Here is a 21,265-nt window from a genome sequence, read left to right on the forward strand (position 1 = left end):
CTGCTATGAGGTCTTCACAGACCTCCGGGCTTTTGCACATATTGTTTCTTTGCTTTTCTTCTATCTCTTTGGATGACTAACTCATACTTGGAGAAGCATCATGTCATCTTCTCTCAGACATCTCCCTAGACTTAGTGTAAAATATATACACTCTCCTAACTGCTCCCACAGCATACAGATTTTCCCTGTCGTAGCATTATTCTTCTATGTTCCATTACTTCCTTTTTGTTGTTGTCCTCACAAAACCAGTTCCTATGAAGTCAAGAACTGTGTCTCTGTATTTGTGCTCCACACAGTGTCTTCCAAGCAGTTTTTGTTGAGTACATGAACGCATGGTGCTGCACGTGGTATTCTCCTAGTGATTTTGTTGAATTAGTGACTGAATGCATTCATTTTAATCCTTGCTACACTTGCTCTTCCTTTTATACTTTTCATGGTTATCTGCTTAAATCTGCATGTCACAACCAGAAAGTTTGTGTCTTCTTCTTTTTCACTCCCCACTTTCCACTTATAGGTACTTGTGATTTCCCATTCTAAATCCTATACAAATCTACCCATTTTCTTTGCCTTCTTCATTGAGTCTCCCTTTAAGAGGTGGAAAATGTCCAGCCTACAGGCCATATAAGGCCCATGAAATCATTTGGTCTGGCTCTGCCAAGATAACCACAAGTGGTACCCAAAATCAAATAACGCCGCAGCAGGCTAATTTTTAAGTGCGGGTCTTGTGTTACTCATATAGAGTGTTATGGATATCTAAATGGACTTGGCAGAAAAATGGTTCTATACCCCTTGAAGGCTGTGGTCTGGATAGTCTCTTACCTGTTCTCTGACTCTGGCTTGTCCTCTCAAATATGTTCCTTGTTTAACAACAGATGCCAAGTAAACTATTTTCAAATATTGTCAAATGATCCTTGGGGACAAAACTGTTTTTGTTTAGATACTCTGAGGTCAAATGTTCTTTCTAAACTGACAATCTGATTATATCATTTCTTCATTTGAAAACTTCAATGGAAAAAATTCATGCACGTGTACACTAATTTGAAATACTCTGAAATGTTAATGTTTGTCCATATCAGCAGGTTGTGGGTGATTTTATCTGTTATATATAGATAATAAGGAAAAGAAGGATTATATAACCTTAGGCATCACTAACTACTTGTCTCTGCCCACAGGATCAGATCCAAATTCTTGAGTATTGCACTGCATACATAAGTTCCTGTGTTTTGGCCTTGCCAACTTCTGCTCCTTCTCTTATCAGTCCTTACCTACACTGTGTCATTAAATCTCAGTGATGTAGAATAATTCTTGCTTTCTCTAGTCTCAAGTTTTGCTGTGTCATTCCTTTTTTGTGGTGTAGCCTCTGGACTTGTAATTGCTTAGCTTAATCCCAAACACTGGCTCTCCTCTTCCAAGAACCCTCAGGATTCTCTAGTATGAGTGAAGTTCTCCTGTTTGTTCTCCTGGCAGGAACACTGTATGAGGGCCCAGAGCAATAGCTTAGTGGTTAAAGTCCTCGCCTTGAATGCGCCAGGATCCCATATTGGCACCAGTTCTAATCCCAGCAGTTCTACTTCCCATCCAGCTCCCTGCTTGTGGCCTGGGAAAGCAGTTGAGGATGGCCCAAAGCTTTGGGACCCTGCACCCGCGTGAGAGACCCAGAAAAGGCTCCTGGCTTTGGATTGGCTCAGCTCCAGCCGTTGCGGCCGCTTGGGGAATGAACCATCGGAAGGATCTTCCCCTCTCTCTCCTCTTATCTGTATATCTGCCTTTCCAATAAAAATAATTTTTTTTTAAAAAAAAAGAACACTGTATGAACTGTGTTATAATGCAGTCACCCATGTTTTCATCTGTTACACAGGTGGCAGCCAGGCCACATCACAGGTGAAGTCTACAGAATACCTCTTCCTCTAGATCCCTGATTGTTATTTTCAGGAAATTTCTGTAGTAAACTTTAACAACTGGCCCTCCCTAGAATTCTATGTTCTATCTCTTGCCTGACTGCAGCTAAGAATCTGGCAGTCCTCACTGGGTTATAAATCTCAGGAAAGGACTTTGCTTTATTTTCGCTATTTTATCTCCAGCACTAAACAAATTATTGGACTTAAGGTAATAACTTTGATAAAAGCTTGATAAATACATGAAAGGGTGGCTATCACTTGTAACTACTATCACTCATGCTAAGAATTTTGACAACCCTATCATTACAGGAATAAGCTAAGCTAAAGTGGTTCCCAAACCTGAATGAGCATCCAGGAAATAAAATAAGTCAAGCTGCTGTGCCCTACTTCATGTCTTCTGAAACTGAATCCTGAGCTTGAGGCCTGATTATCTGGTATTATCTTAAAACTGCTGATGAGAGTCTAATAATGATCAACCAGATCACTTGGGACGCAAATCATTGGCCACCCAAGAAGAAACTCAAAACCACTCCCTTAGTCCCACTTCTTTCCAGCTGCCTAACTGTGGACACCACACCTGGAATCCTGGAAAGAGCTGGCCAAAGAACGTGCCTGCTTACTCAGTCTTCCCACAGGCCTAGGTGTCTCCGATCCCTGCATCATCCAGTCCAAACAGAGGAATCAATCAGAAAAGAGGAAAGGAAAAAATGGAAGAGAAAGACAGCAAGCACGGAAAACAAAAACTGCCGTTTAAAATTTCCAAAATAGTATTTGCTTTTTTGCTTACGCAAGGGAAGATGCAGCTGCATGACCTAGGCTGTGAACGCCCTGTGGATCAGGCAAATATGGGCATGTCTGAAGAGCAGCTTGGTGGAGCCATCAAAGCTCTTCACGTCCTACAGCAACAGACTACTGGGCACGTGAACGCTCATGCCAAGACGGCCAGGCTGCTCATCACAACCCTGTGGTGAGCAGAGTGCTGCATGCAGAGCCCTGTGAGCATTCTCACAGGGAACAAGCGACCTGAACTGCACATGCTATTCATTAACCTTTTGACCTGATTCCCTGTACTTTACCTTTCCTTAGTCCTTGGAACTACCACAAGGAAAAGAGAAGAAAAAACTTCACATCCCTAAAATCATGAGAACAAACAGGTAGCATGTGGTTGTACCGCTTTGATTTGGGAAGGTGTGTGGCCAGAAGAATAAGTGCGCCCCGAGAGCATGATCTCATGATGGAGCCCAATGGAGGAGCCTGGATCAGAGAACAGCAACGCATATCACTTGTTCATAATGGGGAAGGGTCCCTGGAAGGACTTGCATTTACGACAAGAATGGAACACTCGGGGACAAACATGGCTTTGTCTTGCACACTTGGATACTTGCTGAACTTATATGAAAGGAAGTTGCAAAATAATGCAGTCACTAACATTCCATGGTTGTGGGTTGACCACCTTATGCCATAAGCATTGGACACTTCATTACAAGAGAAGAAATGGGACTTCTGGAAAAATTCTGAGGGAAAGCTGCATACAATATATGTATTCTTTTCTTGAATTTATTGGCTAACAGCAAATAAATCAAAACGCAAACAGAAAATATTTTTCTTTCTTCCTGAGGTTGGGGGCAGATCAATCCTTAACAATGTGATTATATTATTATAGTGGGTCTGGCATTGTGCTGTAGTGCGTATAGCCACCTGTAATGTCACATGGATGCTACTTTGTGTCCCAAACTGCTCCACTTCTGATCCAACTTCCTGCTAAAAGCCTAGGAAAAAACAGCAAGAGGGCTCAAGTACCTGTGACCCTGCCACACACATGGAGACCCAGATGAAACTCCTGGCCCTTGATTTCAGCATAGCCCAACCTTGGCCATGTGGCCATCTAGGGAGTAAACCAGCAGATGGAAGATCTGTGTCTTTCCCGGTCTCTCTGTCTCCATAACTCTGACTTCCAAATAGATGTTCTTAAGTTATAATGACATAATTTGGGAATGTATAAACTTGGAAGAATAAATCATATTGTTAATATATTTTATGCCCCCTTTGAAAGATAAATTCATGAGGCTGCTGTCTTCCTTGCAGCTTTTTTGAATCCATTGATTTTAGAAAGCTGGAGTGTGAAGAAGTTACCAAATGCTTTTATTGGCGGGGCCTTAAAGTGAAGACATGCATCTGGTAAAATGAAGACCATTTTCTTCAGTGTCACTGCTCAGTTAAACCCCAAACTAACTTTTAAAAGGACGAAAAAGATTTCTCTGACAGTCGAGTATTTTTAGGGCTGAACAGAAGATGGACATTTGCACGCAAGGAGCTGATTGTTTTTCTATGTTTTGCAAAAGATCTTCTAACCTGCTCTGCTGCCCTGCTCTCCAAGGCACCTAGTGTGACAAAGTCAAGCAAGCCCGAGTTGACTTGAGCAAGTAGGAACCTGACTGTTGCCCTGCACTCCCAGGCCCTTTGGCGGTCCCTCCCAGCGTGCTCGCTGGCAAGGAGGAGCTCCTGGCGCAGAGCATGGACTTGGAAGGTTGATTTTGTGTTTTTGGAAGATCAGAGCTGCCAAAGGAAGCTCAGTCTTCCCGAATTGAAAGATCCCCTCAGCACGTCTGATTCACTGTTGATAACGTTGCCTTAAATACTGCTTCCCCCACAAGTAGGATTTATGGCCAAAGGGCACATTCAAATTTAAAAATAAAGGACAAGTTTTAACATTTTGTCATCTGAGGTCTCCAAGGAGCCCAAAATATACTTCCCTTATATTCTACACCAGTAGAATCGATAAATATTTATCAACACCAATGGTAATGTGATGGTAAAGGTGATAGCCCCTTTTCTATTTTGAAATTAAAATGCAATTACGTGAACATTTTTGAAAATCACTATACACACACGCTTTAATGATGTAATGTGATTTCTGCACTCCGTGTTGTGTGTTTCAGTTCACCTTGCTAAAAGCAAGATGTCATTTTGGTATTTAAGAAGGAAAATTGCCAGGCAGAATTTTCCAAATTTTTTTTCCCCTTCAATTTATGTGTAACCAAAACATATGACACTGAGTATGAATATTATAGATCTTTTATCTTGTTTGACCCACTTGTATAGTAACTTGAGCTTGGAAATAACTTGTCCATAGATTTAAACAGGTCCCTTGACTTTTCCCAGTTTAACAATGTTCGACTGTCAGCTATTTAAATCTCTGCCTCAAAGGAAACCCCTTACAATATAAATCATATCACAAATATTAGCTGTCCCACAGACTGGATATATATTTTTTTTCTCCTTAAGAGCAGCACTTTCCAAGCATAGAAAACACAATCTTCAATCCCACAAACAAGAGAAGTACTGGCACTGCAAACATTTTTACAAAGAAAAGCGACTCACCTACTCCCACAGGTTTTTTTGGCATGGGACTCTGGCAGAGGTAGACACGCAAATCTACATTCTGTTCAGCTCTCCGTGATTTCATCAGACAAAAAGCAGCCTCAGGTGAAAGCCAGGAGTGAAACGCCTTCCATCTACCCTGCAAGAGGGGCGGTCTGGGCTCTGCTCAGCCGGGAGCCTCATCCCCCGCCCCGCCAAGCGCGGCTGCTTCTTGTTTTTCAGCGCCGGCGACCTCCAACACCGGTTTAGCGTGCAGCCACGCACTGTTAATGGTTTGACGGCACCCGGAACACATCACGTGCCAAGCCAACACCTTAAGGGGGTGGGAAGCTTTGCATCCGGGAAGACTTGCCAAAAATATTTTGCCTAGCCTTGCTCTGTTTTTCACAAAAACAATCCAACAACATAAGGAGACCACATGGACCGATTTTTGACTATTCCAGGCTGGAAATCCTTGGGAACTATGCTGCTGCAGCTCCAGTGGCTGCCCTCCTGTACCTCACCTCTACATTCAGGGCAACCACGTGGCAACGGCTGCTCTCCGCATTTCTGGCGACAGCAGTACCTTGATCCCTCTGTCTCAAGAGTTCCTTTTTTTCCCCCTTTCCCCTCCACTGTATGGCTTATCTTTTATTGACTCGCATGGAGTCTTTACACCCCAGTTCTCCTTAGGTTATGGGCACACACTCCCCAAAGGAATAGCTTGGCTTTAAATGTGTCCTCCCAGCCAAGACTTGGGTTCTTTTGCAGTAGGGAAGAGGTCAGGAGCTATTTCCTAACATTTTAGCCCACCGTATCAGCAGGGACCTCTGTTATTGTCTGGAAACAGGACTTTGGGACTCTGCTGCAGTTTCCTGTGAGCTAACTGCTGGCTCTTTTGTTATCACTTGAACTGAAATACCAAGAACAAACATTACACATTTTGAACACAAAACAGGCTGCTGATTTCTGATGTCCTGTAACCAATGAGCTGCCACAGGATGGGAGTTTAACTCACCCTTTCTGTCCCAGCGACTGAGGCTTTGAACTCTCCTTTCCAGACTTTCTGAATGAGAACAGGGACGCAAAGGACGCTCGGAGGCTCAGCCGAGAAGCAGCAGATGCTCGGTTTTTGGGGTTAGCTTCGTTTTTAGATCTTGATGTTTGTAATTCCGTAGGATCTAAAAATAGAGTAAAGATTTTGCCTCGGTGAATCCTTCCCAGGTTTGAGGATGGCGGCACTGTGGCACAGCAAGTTAAACCCCCTGCAGAGCCAGCATTCCACAATAAGCTCCCGGTCCAGTCTTAGCTGTTCCTCTTCTGATCTGTGCTCTGCTAATGTGCCTGGGAAAGCAGCTCAGGATGGCCCAAGTGCATGGACCCCTGCCACTCAGCTGACCTGGAAAAGGCCTTTGGCTCCTGGCTGTGGACTGATCCAACCTTGCTAGTGCGGGCAACCATTTGGGGAATTACCCAGATGATGTGAGAGTCTCTTTCTCAATTCTTTTCTCTCTTAATAACCCCAGCTTTCAAATAAATAATGAAATCTTTATATTCCTAGGTAAATCTTCAAAAGATCTTCAAAAAGTTAATAGAAACACATATTTATAGAAAAAAAAAGGATACAAGCATGGATTTCAATTTCTTGCGCCCAAATCAACTTTTATTTTATAATTTTTATTCATTTAAAAGGCAGAGAGAGAGAGAGACAGGGAGCCTCTATTTGCTGGTTCACTCCCCAAAAAGCCACAAGGGCTGAAGCTGGGTGAGGCTGAAGCTGGGAGCAGGCAATCAATCCAAGCCTACAAGTCTGGCTGGCAGAGACCCAGTTACCTGAACCTGAGTCTTCTGTCTCCCATAGAGTGTATGTTAGTAGGAAGCTGGAATCAAGAGTTAGGACAAGAGACAAGCCACTCCAGTATGGGATGTAGGCATCCCAAGAAAGTGGCGTCATTGCTTCGCCAAATGCCTGCCCCAAACTTATCTTCTACTTCTCTTCCACAAAAATTTTGAAGTATTCTCATACCATAATACTTTTGGACATAGTGACTATAAATATTAGAGGAATTCAAAAATCAGAGTCAAGTCACTAATGGTATGGATGGCATTAACGTGAAACTCTAAGTGTGAGTCTGTTCAGATTTACTCACTGTGGGAGTTGCAACATATTGCCAAATGTAAATTTAGAAATATCATTACATGTTTCATGATGTTACCCGTGTTAGTAACATGTGCAAAAAGCAGTGCAAAAGATACTTAGCTCCATTTTTCCATTTTGTAATTTCTAATGCACTGTTATTGCCATAACAGACCTCTGGAAGTGGGTTTAACCATTCTCACCTACAGATAAAAATAACTGAGTGGTGGTGGTAGTCACAGAGGCTGTCCACAGGTATTTATTACAGCCCATTTGTGGAGCTCACCAAAGTGACAGAGCGGGTGCCAGCTCCTCTCCTTTTTCCTTTCTTCTTGTCTCCCTTCCCCCACTCTTCTGCATCCTCCTCCTCCTTCATCACCATCCCTTTTATTCAAATGCTCACTGTGTTATGGCTTAAGACTTTACACATATAATTTTTTTAAAGATTTATTTATTTTTATTACAAAGTCTGATATACAAAGAGGAGGAGAGAGAGAGAGGAAGATCTTCCGTCCGATGGTTCACTCTCCAAGTGACCACAAGGGCCAGTGCTGGGAACCAGGAACCTCTTCTGAGTCTCCCACACGGGTGCAGGGTCCCAGAGGTTTGGGTCATCCTCAACTGCTTTCCCAGGCCACAAGTAGGGAGCTGGATGGGAAATGGAACTGCCGGGATTAGAACCGGAACCCATATGGGATCCTGATGCGTTCAAGGCGAGGACTAGCTCCTAGGCCACGGTGCCGGGCCCTTAAGACTTTACATATATAATTTCATTTAAATGTCATAATCACCATTTGAGGTAGCTATCATATTCATTTGAAAATGAAAAAAAATCAAAATCGATGCAGAATAAATATCTTGAACAGATCTACATGGACAGAGAAAAGGGAGATTTGAACCCATACCTTTCTCGAAATCACTATCTATGTTCCTAACCACTATGTTATGTTGCTACACTGTCTGATTCTAAGAAAACACACTGCTCAGACATCATTACAGCAAAATTTCAGCTCACTTTTTTTTAAAGATTTATTTTATTTTATTATTGAAAAGGCAGACACACACATGGAGGTCCATCTACTGGTTCACTCCCCAAGTGGCCTCAACAGCCAAGGCTGAGCTGATCTGAAGTCAGGAGCCAGGAGCCTCTTCCAGATCTCCCACATGGGTGCAGGGTCCCTAGGCTTTGGGCCGTCCTCGACTGTTTTCCCAGGCCACAAGCAGGGAGCTGGGTGGGGAATGGAACAGCGGAGATACAAACCAGCGCCCATATGGGATCCCAGCGTGCTCAAGGCGAGGATTTAGCCACTAGGTTATCTCTCCGAGCCCTGTCAGTTCACTTTTCAAAGTGTATGCTGTGTTATAAAATTTTTGTGCCTTAACAATGTTAAATTTAATAGTCCTAAATTATGGACTGGTTGATTTGGAGATCCATAGATCCTTTTTATACAATACTATGCCACAAAAGAAAAGAAAGAAAATCAATATATAAATACATATATATATTTCTCACCATTTTTTGCCATTTCCTTCCTTAACCTGTGTTTAAGTGGTTGTTTCAACATTTGGCTAACATCTGTTTCATTACAAAACTTTTTCCTTTGAATCTCTTCAAACCATTCACCAGTCACTCCTTGAAGCCATCTGATATCCCTCTTTGTCTTCTGAAGTTTGCTGAAAGAAAAGAAATCATATCAATGCACTCTTCGAATCTGAAATTCATTCCCATCCAGGACAAGTCAAGAGAAGAGCTAAATTTTACCAAATGGAGATGCAGTATCAACTTAATCTTTTTTTAAAAAAAATTTACTTATTTTTATTTGAGAGCAGATATTGCAAAGAGAGGGAAAGAGGGGAGAGAGAGAGAAGAGAGAGAGAGAGAAGGAGAGAGAGACTGCCTTCTATTGTTGTTTTACTCCCCAGATGGCCGCAACAGCCAGAGCTGAGCTAATCATACAAAGCCAGGAGCCATGAGTTTCTTCAGGGTCTCCTACATAGGTGCAGGGGCTCCAAGAACTTGGACCATTCTCCACTGTTTTCTCAGGCCATAAGCAGAGAGCTGGATTGGAAATAGAGCAGCTGGGACATGACACCCCATGTAGGATGCCAGCACACAGGGTGGTGGATCAGCCAGTTCCAACTTAAAAAATTAAAAAGTTTCACTCTGGGACCAGGGCTGTGGTTTAAGATGCTGAGCAGTGCTGGAATCCCATATGGGTGCCAGTTCAAGTCCTGGCTGCTCAACTTCTGATCCAGCTCCCTGCCAATGTACCTAGGAAAGCTGCAGAAAACGGCCTAAGTACTTGTGCCCATGTACCAATGTGGGAGGACAGGATGTAGTTCCTGATGCTGGTTTTGGCCTGGGCCAGTCCTGGCTTTGTGCTCATCTAGCAAACCAGCATAAAGAAGATCTCTTTCTGTTTCTCTCTGAGCTGTGCTTTTCAAATAAATCTTATAAAGATGACTCATAAGAATTTCAGCACTGCATATCTGTATAAACCTAGATGTATTTTTCTAAATATGATGACAACCTAAGGTTTTTTTTTTGTTTGCCAGTTGTTAATAGTTGACAACTGAGTAATGTGCTAAAAACCAACTTACTAATGCAATAAGATGTTGAATGACATGTAGAAACTAGAATATTCTGGTCTGCTTACTCATTATCCCATTAAATATTTATTGAATAATGTTAAGCAATTAATTGTTTATTGAAGGCCTGTGTAGGCAATGGGGATTCAACGGTAACTTTAATAGAGAGAATCCTTATTTGGTCAGAGATAAACGAAAATTTCGTTGAGTGTTAATTCTTAGACAACATAATTCTTTAAAGACATGAAAATCCATGAATGGGCACAGAGCTGTGGATCGTAAGGGACAGTGTAATTTCAGATAGACAGAAAAAAGTCACCCAGCACACCAATGTGTCTGTCTTACCCCTACAGAATACCAGATCTGAAACCCCATCATTTGTGATTTTTGTCTTCAATCCTGGCCTTTTCTACTTAGTTCTCTTTCAAATGAAAGTGCTGCTTCAAGTCCTAAGTTAAACCATTGAGGATTGTGATTTTTTTTTTAGACAAGTTGTTTTTAGTGCATGTTAGAAAGGCTCCAGAATTTTTCAGGAATGAGAGGTTAATCCAGAGGTAGCTATCCTTGAATGAGGCCAAAGGAGCAGGAAGGGAGTTGGAAGAACCTGCTGACAAGCTTAGCAAGAGGCCTGTTTGGCACTGCACTGGGAAGTTCTGATGTAGCCAGCGCACTCAACAGCTGTCTTCCCTGTTTCAGGGTTTGCTGTAAGGCACAAAGTGAGCATCTTTGCTTCCAACAAGGTGGTTAGTGAGCAGGCTGCCAAGTGGCACATTTGGGGTTAAAGGTAAGGAACTGAGGTGGTTATAACTCACGCTCCTGCTTGGGGCTACGATACTGCCATTTTATAAAAGTATTCAAGAAGGAAGCCAGAGGGTATCCTGCCCGGGCTTGCATATTGTGGAACATTAGGTAACAACTGTGTTCTGTTTACAGAATTTGCATGGGTGCTTCCTCTTTTGTCACCCTGACACCAGGTCACTCCTGTCATTATTGCTGCTTCCCTTAGTGGCAGAACACACTCATCACTTCTCGGCCTTTTGGCTAAGATCTAGTGTAGAACAGACTCAAATTCCCTGAGGATCTGCTTCTAATCCATACTGGCTGCTTCCGATTCATTAACACTTGCTTATTAGTGTCTGTGCTTATATGCAACATTCACTTCCTGAGCACCACCCTCAGCACCACCCTCTTCCACATCTCAACACATCCATGTTATTTCAAGGGACACTCATGCTACCAACCTGGCTTAGAAACACCCTCTATCAGCACAACCTATTTTCCCCTACAGACTTGATGTAACACCGACTCTCTGAAAAGAAAACCACCATTCACGTCATCCTAACTCAAGCACCCATTCCACACTTAAACACACCCCCATCTCTACCTGTTTCTTCTCCACCTGTGGTCAATGACATCAGAGATCTATGTGAACACTCAAACATTTTGAATTTTGTTGTAGGAAATGTATTTTTAACCAATGACCCCACCTCAAGTACATTAATTTAACTGAATATAACATGGTTGCTAAGTAGTAATTTCACGGGCAGTGTAGATTCCTGAGGAAAGGCATGTGACACAACATGAAGCAGGAAACAAAACAGAACATTTTCTCTGTTTATAACGATGCAAAAAAGATGAAGCCACTTAGATACAGGAGGGAAAAAAGGCAAAACATCTGGTTGCTCACAGTATAAACAATTATGTGCCATTTCTATGTTTAGTTTTTTAATTGTTTATTCAATAAATATAATATGTATAACTATTATTTTTTCTTGCTTAACTGTAGATTTCTATTTATATTGTAATTGTTCCATTACATATTTTTTGGAGATAGAGAAAAAAGCATTCATATATATTTTAAACATTTCTTTCTTTATTTTTGGGCCCAGCGTGGTGGCCTAGTGGCTAAAGTCCTCGTATTGAACGTGCCGGGATCCCATATGGGCGCCGGTTCTAATCCTTACTGTTCTACTTCCCATCCAGCTCCCTGCTTATGGCCAGCAGGGTCGTTGGGGTCACTTGGGGAGTGATTCATCGAATACAAGATCTTCCTCTCTGTCTCTCCTTCTCTCTGTATATCTGACTTTGCAATAAAAATAAATAAATCTTTTTAAAAAATTTAAAAAATAAAAAGGTATATTTATTTTTATTGCAAAATATGATTTACAGAGAGAAAACGAGACAGAAATATTTGTCCAGCTGCTGGTTCACTCCCCTAATGACTGCAATGGCTGGTGCCAAGCCGATCTGAAGCCAGGAGCCAGGCACTTCCCCCAGGTCTCTCAGGTGGGTGCAGGAACCCAAGGCTTTGGGCCGTCCTCCACTGCCTTCCCAGGCCACAAGCAGGGAGCTGGGTAGGAAGTAGGGCTGCCTGGATTAGAACTGGGGCCCATATGGGATCCCGGGGCGTTCAAGGAGAGAACTTTAGTTGCTAGGCCACTGTGCTGGGCCCTGGATTTCATCTTTATACAAGCTCTTCCTAACTGCAGGTGGGATGTAGACTCCGATGAGGGTCGAGATATTTGTAGGATGCAGAATGGTTTTCTAGGACCAGGATGAAAATGGTGAGGCAGAGGAAAGCAGTGTGTTCAGAGAGACACAGGAACTAAAAGTGACTGCCAATATCTACCAAGTGTGAAGTGACTCTGGGGAGGCACCAGATGATGGCTCAAGTACTTGGGTACCTGCTACCCATATGAGAAATCCACACTGAATTCTCAGCTTCAGCCTGACTCAGCACCAACTACTGTAGAGACTTTCCAGTAAACTAGTGGATGAGAGATCTCTGTCTCTATTGTTTTGTGTTTGTCTTTGAAATAAAGTGAAAATAAATTTTTTAAATGCTTAGAATTCATTTTGAAAATGCTATTCACAGAGTTCATGCCTATGCAACCTTTTTAAATTAAAAAAAATTTTATGATACAGTTCCATAGGATCAGAGATTTCCCCTCCCACCCTCTGCAGCCCTCTTGCCGCCCACTGATTCCCCTTATATCATTAGAGCAGTATAGTTCTTCAACAATAGTCACAAGGCCATCATTCCATGTACACACAATCTCAAAAGCAGAGCACTTTATCAAAATCATCTTTAGCATTACTCATTTTTCAGAGCAATCCTTCTGTACTTGCATACAATTAAAACTACTATGTTTTCCATAATCTACTCTTCTTCTGATTCAGGACATTGACATTCTCCCTAATAAATACGCCCGAGATGAACATTGCTGTGCATTTCCTGATAAGACAGTGTTACAGGATTGGGTCAGAGTCCAATCATTTTTGTGATTCCACATACATATTACCAAAATGCTTCCTAAAATGGTTTTAATAAGAGCATTCATGCTGATAATGTGCAGGACTATCATGAGGCCCTCCTGGAAAACTATATAATTTTATTTTCCTAGCATAAGCTTCTCATGGTGCAGTGTTTGTTACTGTCAATAAATATGCTTCTTTAAATTTTTTTCTTTTCTTTATTTAATAAAACATGTTACCATCATTTGATAAATAGTGCGGTTTGAATACTTTCCCGTATGTCTGTTTAGCAATTACATTTTGTGTTTTGGCAACAGTATGCTTTGTCAATGTATAAATCAGTGCCTGACATTTTTATTACCCTGAGACATGTTTAATAAAAAAAACAGCAATTCATTATTTTTCTTATCTGTTTTAAATACTTGATTCGAGTTATTTTCTAAAGATCTGTTGATTTATATGAAGGGCAGAGTTACAGAGGGAGGAGAAACACACACACACACACACACCCCACACATATACCCCTTCCATTTGTTGGTTCATTCTCAAATAACTGAAACTGCCAGGGGTGGGCCAGGTTGAGCCCAGGAGCCAGAAGCTTCATCTTGGGAGCCCATGCATGTGGATGTAGCGGTCCAAATACTTGAGCCATCTTTTGCTGCTTTCCCAGGTGCATTATTAGCAAGGAGCGGGATGGGAAATGGAGCAATCTGGGACTCGAATCAGCACCCATATGGGATGCTTGAGTCACAGATGGCAGCTTAAGCTGCTACTGTGCCAAAGTGTGGTTCCCCATTTTGATAAAAATCATTCTGGCTTAGGCTGGAGTAGGTAAAACATAATCTGGAGAGATGTTTAATACTAATTTTTATTTCCCAGAGGCAGTGAGAAATAAAATCAAGATAGCTGTGATATGCAGATACATGCAGAGGACAAGATTCTGAAGAAATTCAGAAGCTTTTAAAGCAGACACATTTTAAGAATGATCCTGGGGATGGCTGTCAGGAAAGTGGGTGAAAATATACAGTCAGGGCCCGGCGTGATAGCATAGTGGTTAAAGTCCTCATGTTGCACATGCCAGGATCCCATATGGGCACTGGTTCTAACCCTGGCAGCTCCACTTTTCATCCAGCTCCCTGCTTGTGGCCTGGGAAAGCAGTCGAGGACGGCCCAAAGCCTTGGGACCCTGCACCCATGTGGGAGACCTGGAAGAGCTCTTGGTTCCTGGCTTCGGATCAGCGCGGCACCGGCCGTTACGGTCACTTGGGGAGTGAACCATCGGATGGAAGATCTTCCTCTCTGTCTCTCCTCTCTGTATATCTGACTGTCCAATAAAAATAAATAAATAAATAAATAGATAGATAGATAGATAGATAGATAGATAGATAGATAGATAAAATATACAGTCAAGAGATAGAAAACTCAACATTCGGATGGTTTTCAATGGCACTGTGCTTACTACTACTAAGGAAGAAAAAAGAACAGCTCCAGCCTGTGAAGTAAGTGGCTGAAACGGGGAACTATGCTACGAAAATCTAAACATTGCACATTGTCTTCTTCACCTTACACACCCAACCGCTCTGTGTACTATAAAATACAATTTGCATATTTATAATGGTTGACTGAGCTTCTTCTATTGAAAAGAACACAGTGATTTTTAAATCAGTAAGTTTACCTCACTCATTTACTGAAAATATCATTGGGGGGTGAGGTTGCTGGCATCCATGTAGGCACTGGTGTGGGTCCTGCTCCCCTCCTATAATGGAGGAAGATGATTTGGGTGCTCAGGTCTGTGCATCCATGTGGGAGACCTGGCAGAGGCTCCTGGCTCCTGCCTTGCCAAATCCAGGCTGTTTAAGCTGTGTGGGAAGTGAACCAGTGAAGCAAAGATCTCCATGTCTTTCCCTTTTCGTGGCTCTACCTTTCAGATGAAAAAAACAAAATATCAACTAAGTTCAATAGTAAGAGACCTTCTGAAGATAAAAGTAGGGGCACAGTGATGTCTGTGCATCTGGAGAATAGTGTTTTACTTCACAGGTAGCTTCGATTTGACAGGAAGATTTGTTACCAAGTGGAATCCAGCTAGGTTCATAAGCAGCCTGCACAAGGCTCTTCTTCACCCATGTCGGTTTGTTACATACTCAGCCAACCAAGTAGAGTATACAGTCCAACTGAAGATAAAGACAAGAACCTTGGGGTAAAAATGACACGCAAACAGGCAAATGATAGGATGCAGCCTGTGTGCTTAATTAGTCCAGTTTGACTCAACATATCAAAAGGGACTACTGTCTACACTTTTAATTTCCTTCGCCCCCGGGCTGGCCAGCTTGACTAAACAAAATTAGGTCTCTTCTAACCGGGCCATGGGCCCAGCCATCTGTTCCAAGTCCAGATGTCCTTTCTTCCTTCACAGGAATCCTGGTTTGGATTCTAACCTAGCTCTGTCTGAATGTATCACTCCCTTGAGTTTCAGCTCCTGAATTCAGTGGATTTTTCCTTTTTAATTCAGCCCTCAGTTCTAGATCCTAACCTCTCCCCATTCTTAGTGGTCCCCCATTGCACCTTTGCTGAACTTTACTAGTCACCTTCTCTGTCTTTAATCTGAGTCCTTGTCCTCACCTTTATTTTCATGACTAATTAATTATGTACTATCCCTCTAGAATGTCCTTAGTAAATGATAGCTGTCTCTTCATCACCTCTTTTTGAGTCACATTTATCTGTTCTCTTTTAATCAAACCATGTGTCATTCTTGAGTTACCATCAGATAGAACCGGAGGAGTGACTGCTTCTGGCTGGACGATTTAGCCCAATACTTAATTCTTTGCTTTATTTTTGTTTGTAACTGAGAGCTAGGCGATATGGTGGACTGAAGAAGGCCTGTACGATTCCCCTCATCCCAGAAGATACTCTCCTCTGCAGGCTAATGTTGCCATTCTTCCCACGGACAAGTAGGGTCTTTTCACCTCTCCTGGAATCTGGGTTAGCCTTGTGCTTGCATAGGTCTCAGAAATCTAAAGGATTCTTCCATTCAGTACTTATAGATGCTTCCCAGAATCAAAAGGACTGGTCCTTGGGGCAGATGCCCTAGCTGTCAGTCACATGGCATTTGAAAAATGCCCACAAAGAAGTCAGGTTAATTTGTAACAAAAATTTGGGGAGAAGAAAGCATGAATTACTGAAGTTGACCCTACAATAGCTATAGTCAAGAAAGGCAGGACAACACGAAGATGGGAAGTCCTATGATAGAACAGAATAGCTGGTGGCTTCTCAGCTGGCTGGCTCTGTATGTAGGACACCATACTGCCTGATGACTACCCATCAACGCACTGAAAGGAATATGGAGTATTTTTTCCCTCTTTCTTGGTTTAGTCCAAAGCTGTCAGTTTAACATAAGCTCTCTTATCTATTCTTTCCCTCCTCCAGCTTGTAACGTCTATAATCAAGATCATTCAGAGACGCAGGCTCATCGACTGAGGGATATCACAACTGTGCAGACATGTGAATGAAGTCATCTTAGACCTCAAGACACCGCTGAGCACAGACTACTGGAGGCAGATGAGTGATCCCACACAAACTATTTGTGCAAATGGCCATCCCACAGACACATGGACTAACATAGACATTATCCTCATCCTTCAAGTTTTAGAACAGTTTGTAGTGTACAATTATAAAACTGGATATTACATGAAAATACATTGATGGTATCTTCTGATTTATAAATCAACTGCCAAGAAAACTCAGCATTCTTCATAGCATTTAAATCACTGAGAACTCTTATGAAGCTGAAAGAGGATTGAAGACAGAATCTGCTCAAGTTTCCTATCTTCAGGCAAAACTGTAACAATGAAAAATAATGACAATAGACAACAGCTATTGAGCTCCTCCTACCTATGGGATTCAATATCGGTGTGTCTAATAACCCTGCAGGTCCTTGAGGCAAGCAGCCGGGCAGAAGTCCTTGAACTGGGATGTGAACTCCTGTGTCTGATTCTGAGCCCATCCTTTCTATCTTGTCATCTCCCAGCCTCTGGGTACAGGAACCTCACTAATATGCAATGCAAGTGATTGATAGAAACTTAACAGTTACATAGGTGGCAATGATAATCCAAAATACAACTGAAGAGAGAACCATTTTACAACATTTGAAAGGAAACACATTTCCTAAGACTGAAAACACAGAAATTGAAGCTTCTGTTTTCTTGTCAGCAAAATCCCAAATATTCTTTTATCAGCTCTTCTTACTAAGGGCATCAATTCCTCTTGGCACTGTTCAACTTCTTTTTTTTGTCTTCTCACTGATTTCTCTTCTGCCTTTCTCACTTCCTTGCCTCCTGTACACCATTTTTTTTTTCACTTCTGGTCTTTCTATACATGACCATCATATTACACCTTGTACTACTTTCCAGGCAGCTAAGCAGCCTAATCCTTATCAACCCCCTATTCTAGGTTTCCAGAACCTCTTGCCAAATATCACTTAAACCAACCCTGGCATTGTCTTTGTATCACAGGTTCAGTAATCGGTGAAAAAATTTTTCACCTATATTGATTGTGTGGATTTTGCAATCCTAACCCTATCTACAGGCGATCAAACACGTTGAACTTTTCCTCCCATGCAGGCATTCAAACATATTTTTGTTTCCCATTGCCCAGCAACTACAACACAAACACAAATGGAAAGCACTGGACGTGAACCGTGTCCAGAGTCAGAGCTTGAACATAAGGCTGATGGCTAATAGGTCATGCATCCCTTAAGTCCCAGAGGAGACTCACCATGCCTAGGAAGGGTTAGTTGGCTTCCTTCATGTTCCTGCTCCAGAGAAGGTAACACTTCTAGACATACAGTTCTGACCTCGTTCAGAGAAACTACTGAGAGTTCTCAGCCAGGAAAAGACAGAAAAAAGGCAACAGAAGCCTTGTGGCACAATGGCAATTCTATTGTATCAGAGCCTAGCCTCTCCTCTCCCATCTGCTCTTCATTTTTAAGGATTTATTGATTTATATTGGAAAGTCAGATTTACAGGTAGAAGAGAAATAGACCTTCAGTTCACTGGTTCACTCCCGCAGTGGCCGCAGTGGGCTGAGCTGAGCGGAAATGAAGCCTGGTGCATGCAAGGCTTTAGCCACCAGACAACTGTACTGGGCACGGGGAGGGGAGGCCTCTGCTCTTCTGTTTTTGGTTTGTTTGTTTGTTTTGTTTTGTTGTTTTTAATCGCAAAGCCAGATATACAGAGAGGAGGAGAGACAGAGAGGAAGATGCTCCATCGGATGATTAATTCTCCAAGTGACTACAGTAGCCAGAGCTGCGCTGAGCCGAAGCCAGGCACTTCCCCCAGGTCTCTCAGGTGGGTGCAGGAACCCAAGGCTTTGGGCTGTCCTTAACTGCCTTCCCAGGCCACAAGCAGGGAGCTGGATGGGAAGCCGGGCTGCCAGGATTAGAACTGGCACATGCAAAGTGAGGACTTTACCTGCTAGGCTACCACTTTTCCAATTCTTGCCCCTCCCTGTTAGGAGGCTCCCAGCTCCTGGTTTCAGATCGGGAGTGGATCAGCAGACAGAAGATCCGCCTCTCCTTCTCTCTGTATATCTGACTTTCCTATAAAAATACAATAAATCTTTTTTTAAAAATTAGAAAAAGTAAGTAGGTATATGGGTGGGAGGCACTTGTATTCTTTTGATAAGAGCAGAGTGAAAAGCCACAGAGGGAAGTGAAGTCTGGAGGAAGGGAGCTCAGATAAAGGGGGTAAACTAAAGCAAGAAATAGCAATGACGTTTCAGAGCTCTGAAAAGTCACAACACTGTCCTTCGGGGAACTAGGTAATAAAGCCCTAAAGCCCACTTTAGATTCCTCAAAGAGCTGTGATGGAGACCACATGCTACAGGAAAAAAGACCACCTTCCTGATGTTTTTAAGACTGACCATTGTATCCTTCCCTGATGTTTATTTCACACCACACAGATTCATATCGGAAGGACACACTAAATCATCTAAGTAACAAGGATGCATAATAGACACACTGGTTTAGATCACAAAACCTGAGACCCTTTGCCAACATTCACCCTAAGAAAGCATTGCTGAAAAGTCTAGAATTTAGATTCAAGTTTTCTTGCAGCCATCACAGTGCTTTTCTCCTTGTAAGTTTATCTGAGCTCTTTGAATCCAATTATACCTTCTACCAGAACCATCCTGAAAACCACCCCGCATCAACTCCATATTTACCAAATCACATTGAGTTACCTGTCATGCACCTGTTTTTGGTGCAGTGAAGCTGTCTGCTCCTTGACAAGGAGGGACTGTGCCGCCTGCACCTTCACATGCCTGCCGTACTTAGCTTGGTCCCTGACTTGCATCCAGTTTATATTTGGTCTGCTTTTGGAATAATGAATAAGTTATACAAACTTATCCCACCAGTGTGAAGCAAATAAATGAATCCCTGACATAGATGACAGATGTAATTTTTGCATAGGGAGAAGTCTGGAAAACTGACCACAGCTATTATTTACACAGTGTTTATACTGGGTCGGATGTCATTACACATATAACTCGCTTAATCTTCACAGGAAGTTTTGTAAAGGTAGGTATCTCACACTTTACTGAGGTAAAAATTACAATATTGAGAAGATGAATTAAATTTAGACTATTTGAACACTGCTCCTGATCTTTATGATTATGCAAATGATAGGAAACACTCAAATGCATGATGGGAAAGGGAGTGTGCTTAACTGCCATGGAAGAGGGTGGGTTTTTTTTTTTTTTTTAATAGTGCATGGCTAGGGTGCAAAGACTGCTAGAAACCTCTCAGCATCTTTGACCCTTGCTAACTCCCTACCGAACCAATACATACTGGGACTTAGAAAATGCACATAAAGGTGATAAAGTTGGTAAAGAAGGAATAGTGAGGTGGAAATTGTTATCACTATCTCCACACAACAGAAGTCAATGGCATTAAAGAGAATAACACTTAGACCATTTTCCTATAAAGAAATTTTTAAAAAAAATCTCTTGTTTGACTTACGCCCAACAAACATTCTCTTGGATCTCTACATTGCACTTAAATCAATAGCGTGATTATGAGAAAACTAAACTGTGCATTGTCAGCGTTCACTAATAGCCTGGGAAGCAGAGTTAAGATGGAGGAGCAGGCTGGGTAAGGTTCACTGGACAGACCTTTACACTGTACTGAACGCACTGTTGGGTGCCACAGTTTGGTCTGTACACTTACTAAGAACACTGTAAATACTTCGATTAAAAGACCTAGATAAATGAGCTTGCCAGAGGTTGCAAAGTTTAAGAGAAGAGCTAGGCTTCTATCTTGACTCAGACCCTTTTTGTTGAATGAGTATGGTTATTTCCAGATTATTTCCCACAGCCTGAATTATTCCAAATTTTCCTGGAAAAGCCCTCCTTAGCTGAGTAATAACCACTTTTTCTTGCTGGTTGTCCTATCACCAGATTGTCAGATCCCTAAGTCAAGTGTTAAAATCCCTGAACACACAGCAAGCAATTCATAAATATTTGTTGAGTAAACCAACAAATGATGTAAGAGATTAAAAAGAGAGCCTCTAGCTTTTGCATCCCACCTTCTGGTATATTTATTAGTTGGGGAGAGAGACCCCTAAATGATTGCAGCACCTAGGACTGAGATTGACTGAATCAAGCATCTAGGAGATCCATCCTGCTTCCCTTTAGGCGTGTCAGGGGCCCAAGCAATTGGGCCATCTTCTGGTGCTTTTCCTAGGCATATTAGCAGGGAGTGGAGTAGGAAATAGGGTTGCCAGGACTTGAACCAGCATTTGTATAGGATGCTGGTGTCATAGGTGGCAGTTTACCCCACTACACCACTTCCTAGCCCCTTGCCTTTGTACAGATATTCAGACATCTTCCACTGACAATAGTAAGGCAAGTGAATACAAGCTGATTGTTAGGATTCTACAAGCACAGGGAAGCTTCTCAGAGCTGTGGAACTGGACAGAATGCCTCCTGTAAGGCTGTTGCCAGCACAACAGCAAGGTGGGTAAGAGTGTACAAG

General features: G+C 42.3%; 1 protein-coding gene and 1 long non-coding RNA gene across 4 annotated transcripts in view; one reads left to right on the forward strand and one right to left on the reverse strand.

The window, feature by feature from the left end:
- Positions 1–17,029, forward strand: part of LOC121154282 — a 37,685-nt gene extending 20,656 nt beyond the window's left edge. The window contains exon 3 of one of the 2 annotated variants that reach the window (XR_005883474.1): positions 16,663–17,029. This is a non-coding gene — a long non-coding RNA (uncharacterized LOC121154282). Of the gene's footprint in view, positions 1–2,207; positions 2,590–16,662 lie in introns of those variants that run through there. The other variant, XR_005883473.1, reaches the window with a different exon arrangement.
- Positions 1–21,265, reverse strand: part of EXPH5 (exophilin 5) — a 73,934-nt gene that overhangs the window by 23,275 nt on the left and 29,394 nt on the right. For both annotated transcript variants that reach the window (XM_040977244.1, XM_040977245.1), the window contains exons 2-3: positions 8,909–9,069; positions 6,277–6,439 (exon numbers count right to left, since the gene is read on the reverse strand). In XM_040977244.1, coding sequence (XP_040833178.1) covers positions 6,277–6,439; positions 8,909–9,069 — 324 coding nt within the window. The remainder of the gene's footprint in view (positions 1–6,276; positions 6,440–8,908; positions 9,070–21,265) is intronic.

This window comes from Ochotona curzoniae, unplaced genomic scaffold (assembly GCF_017591425.1).
Source record: "Ochotona curzoniae isolate NIBS_2020 unplaced genomic scaffold, NIBS_Ocur_1.0 contig_2723, whole genome shotgun sequence".
NCBI lineage: Eukaryota > Metazoa > Chordata > Mammalia > Lagomorpha > Ochotonidae > Ochotona > Ochotona curzoniae.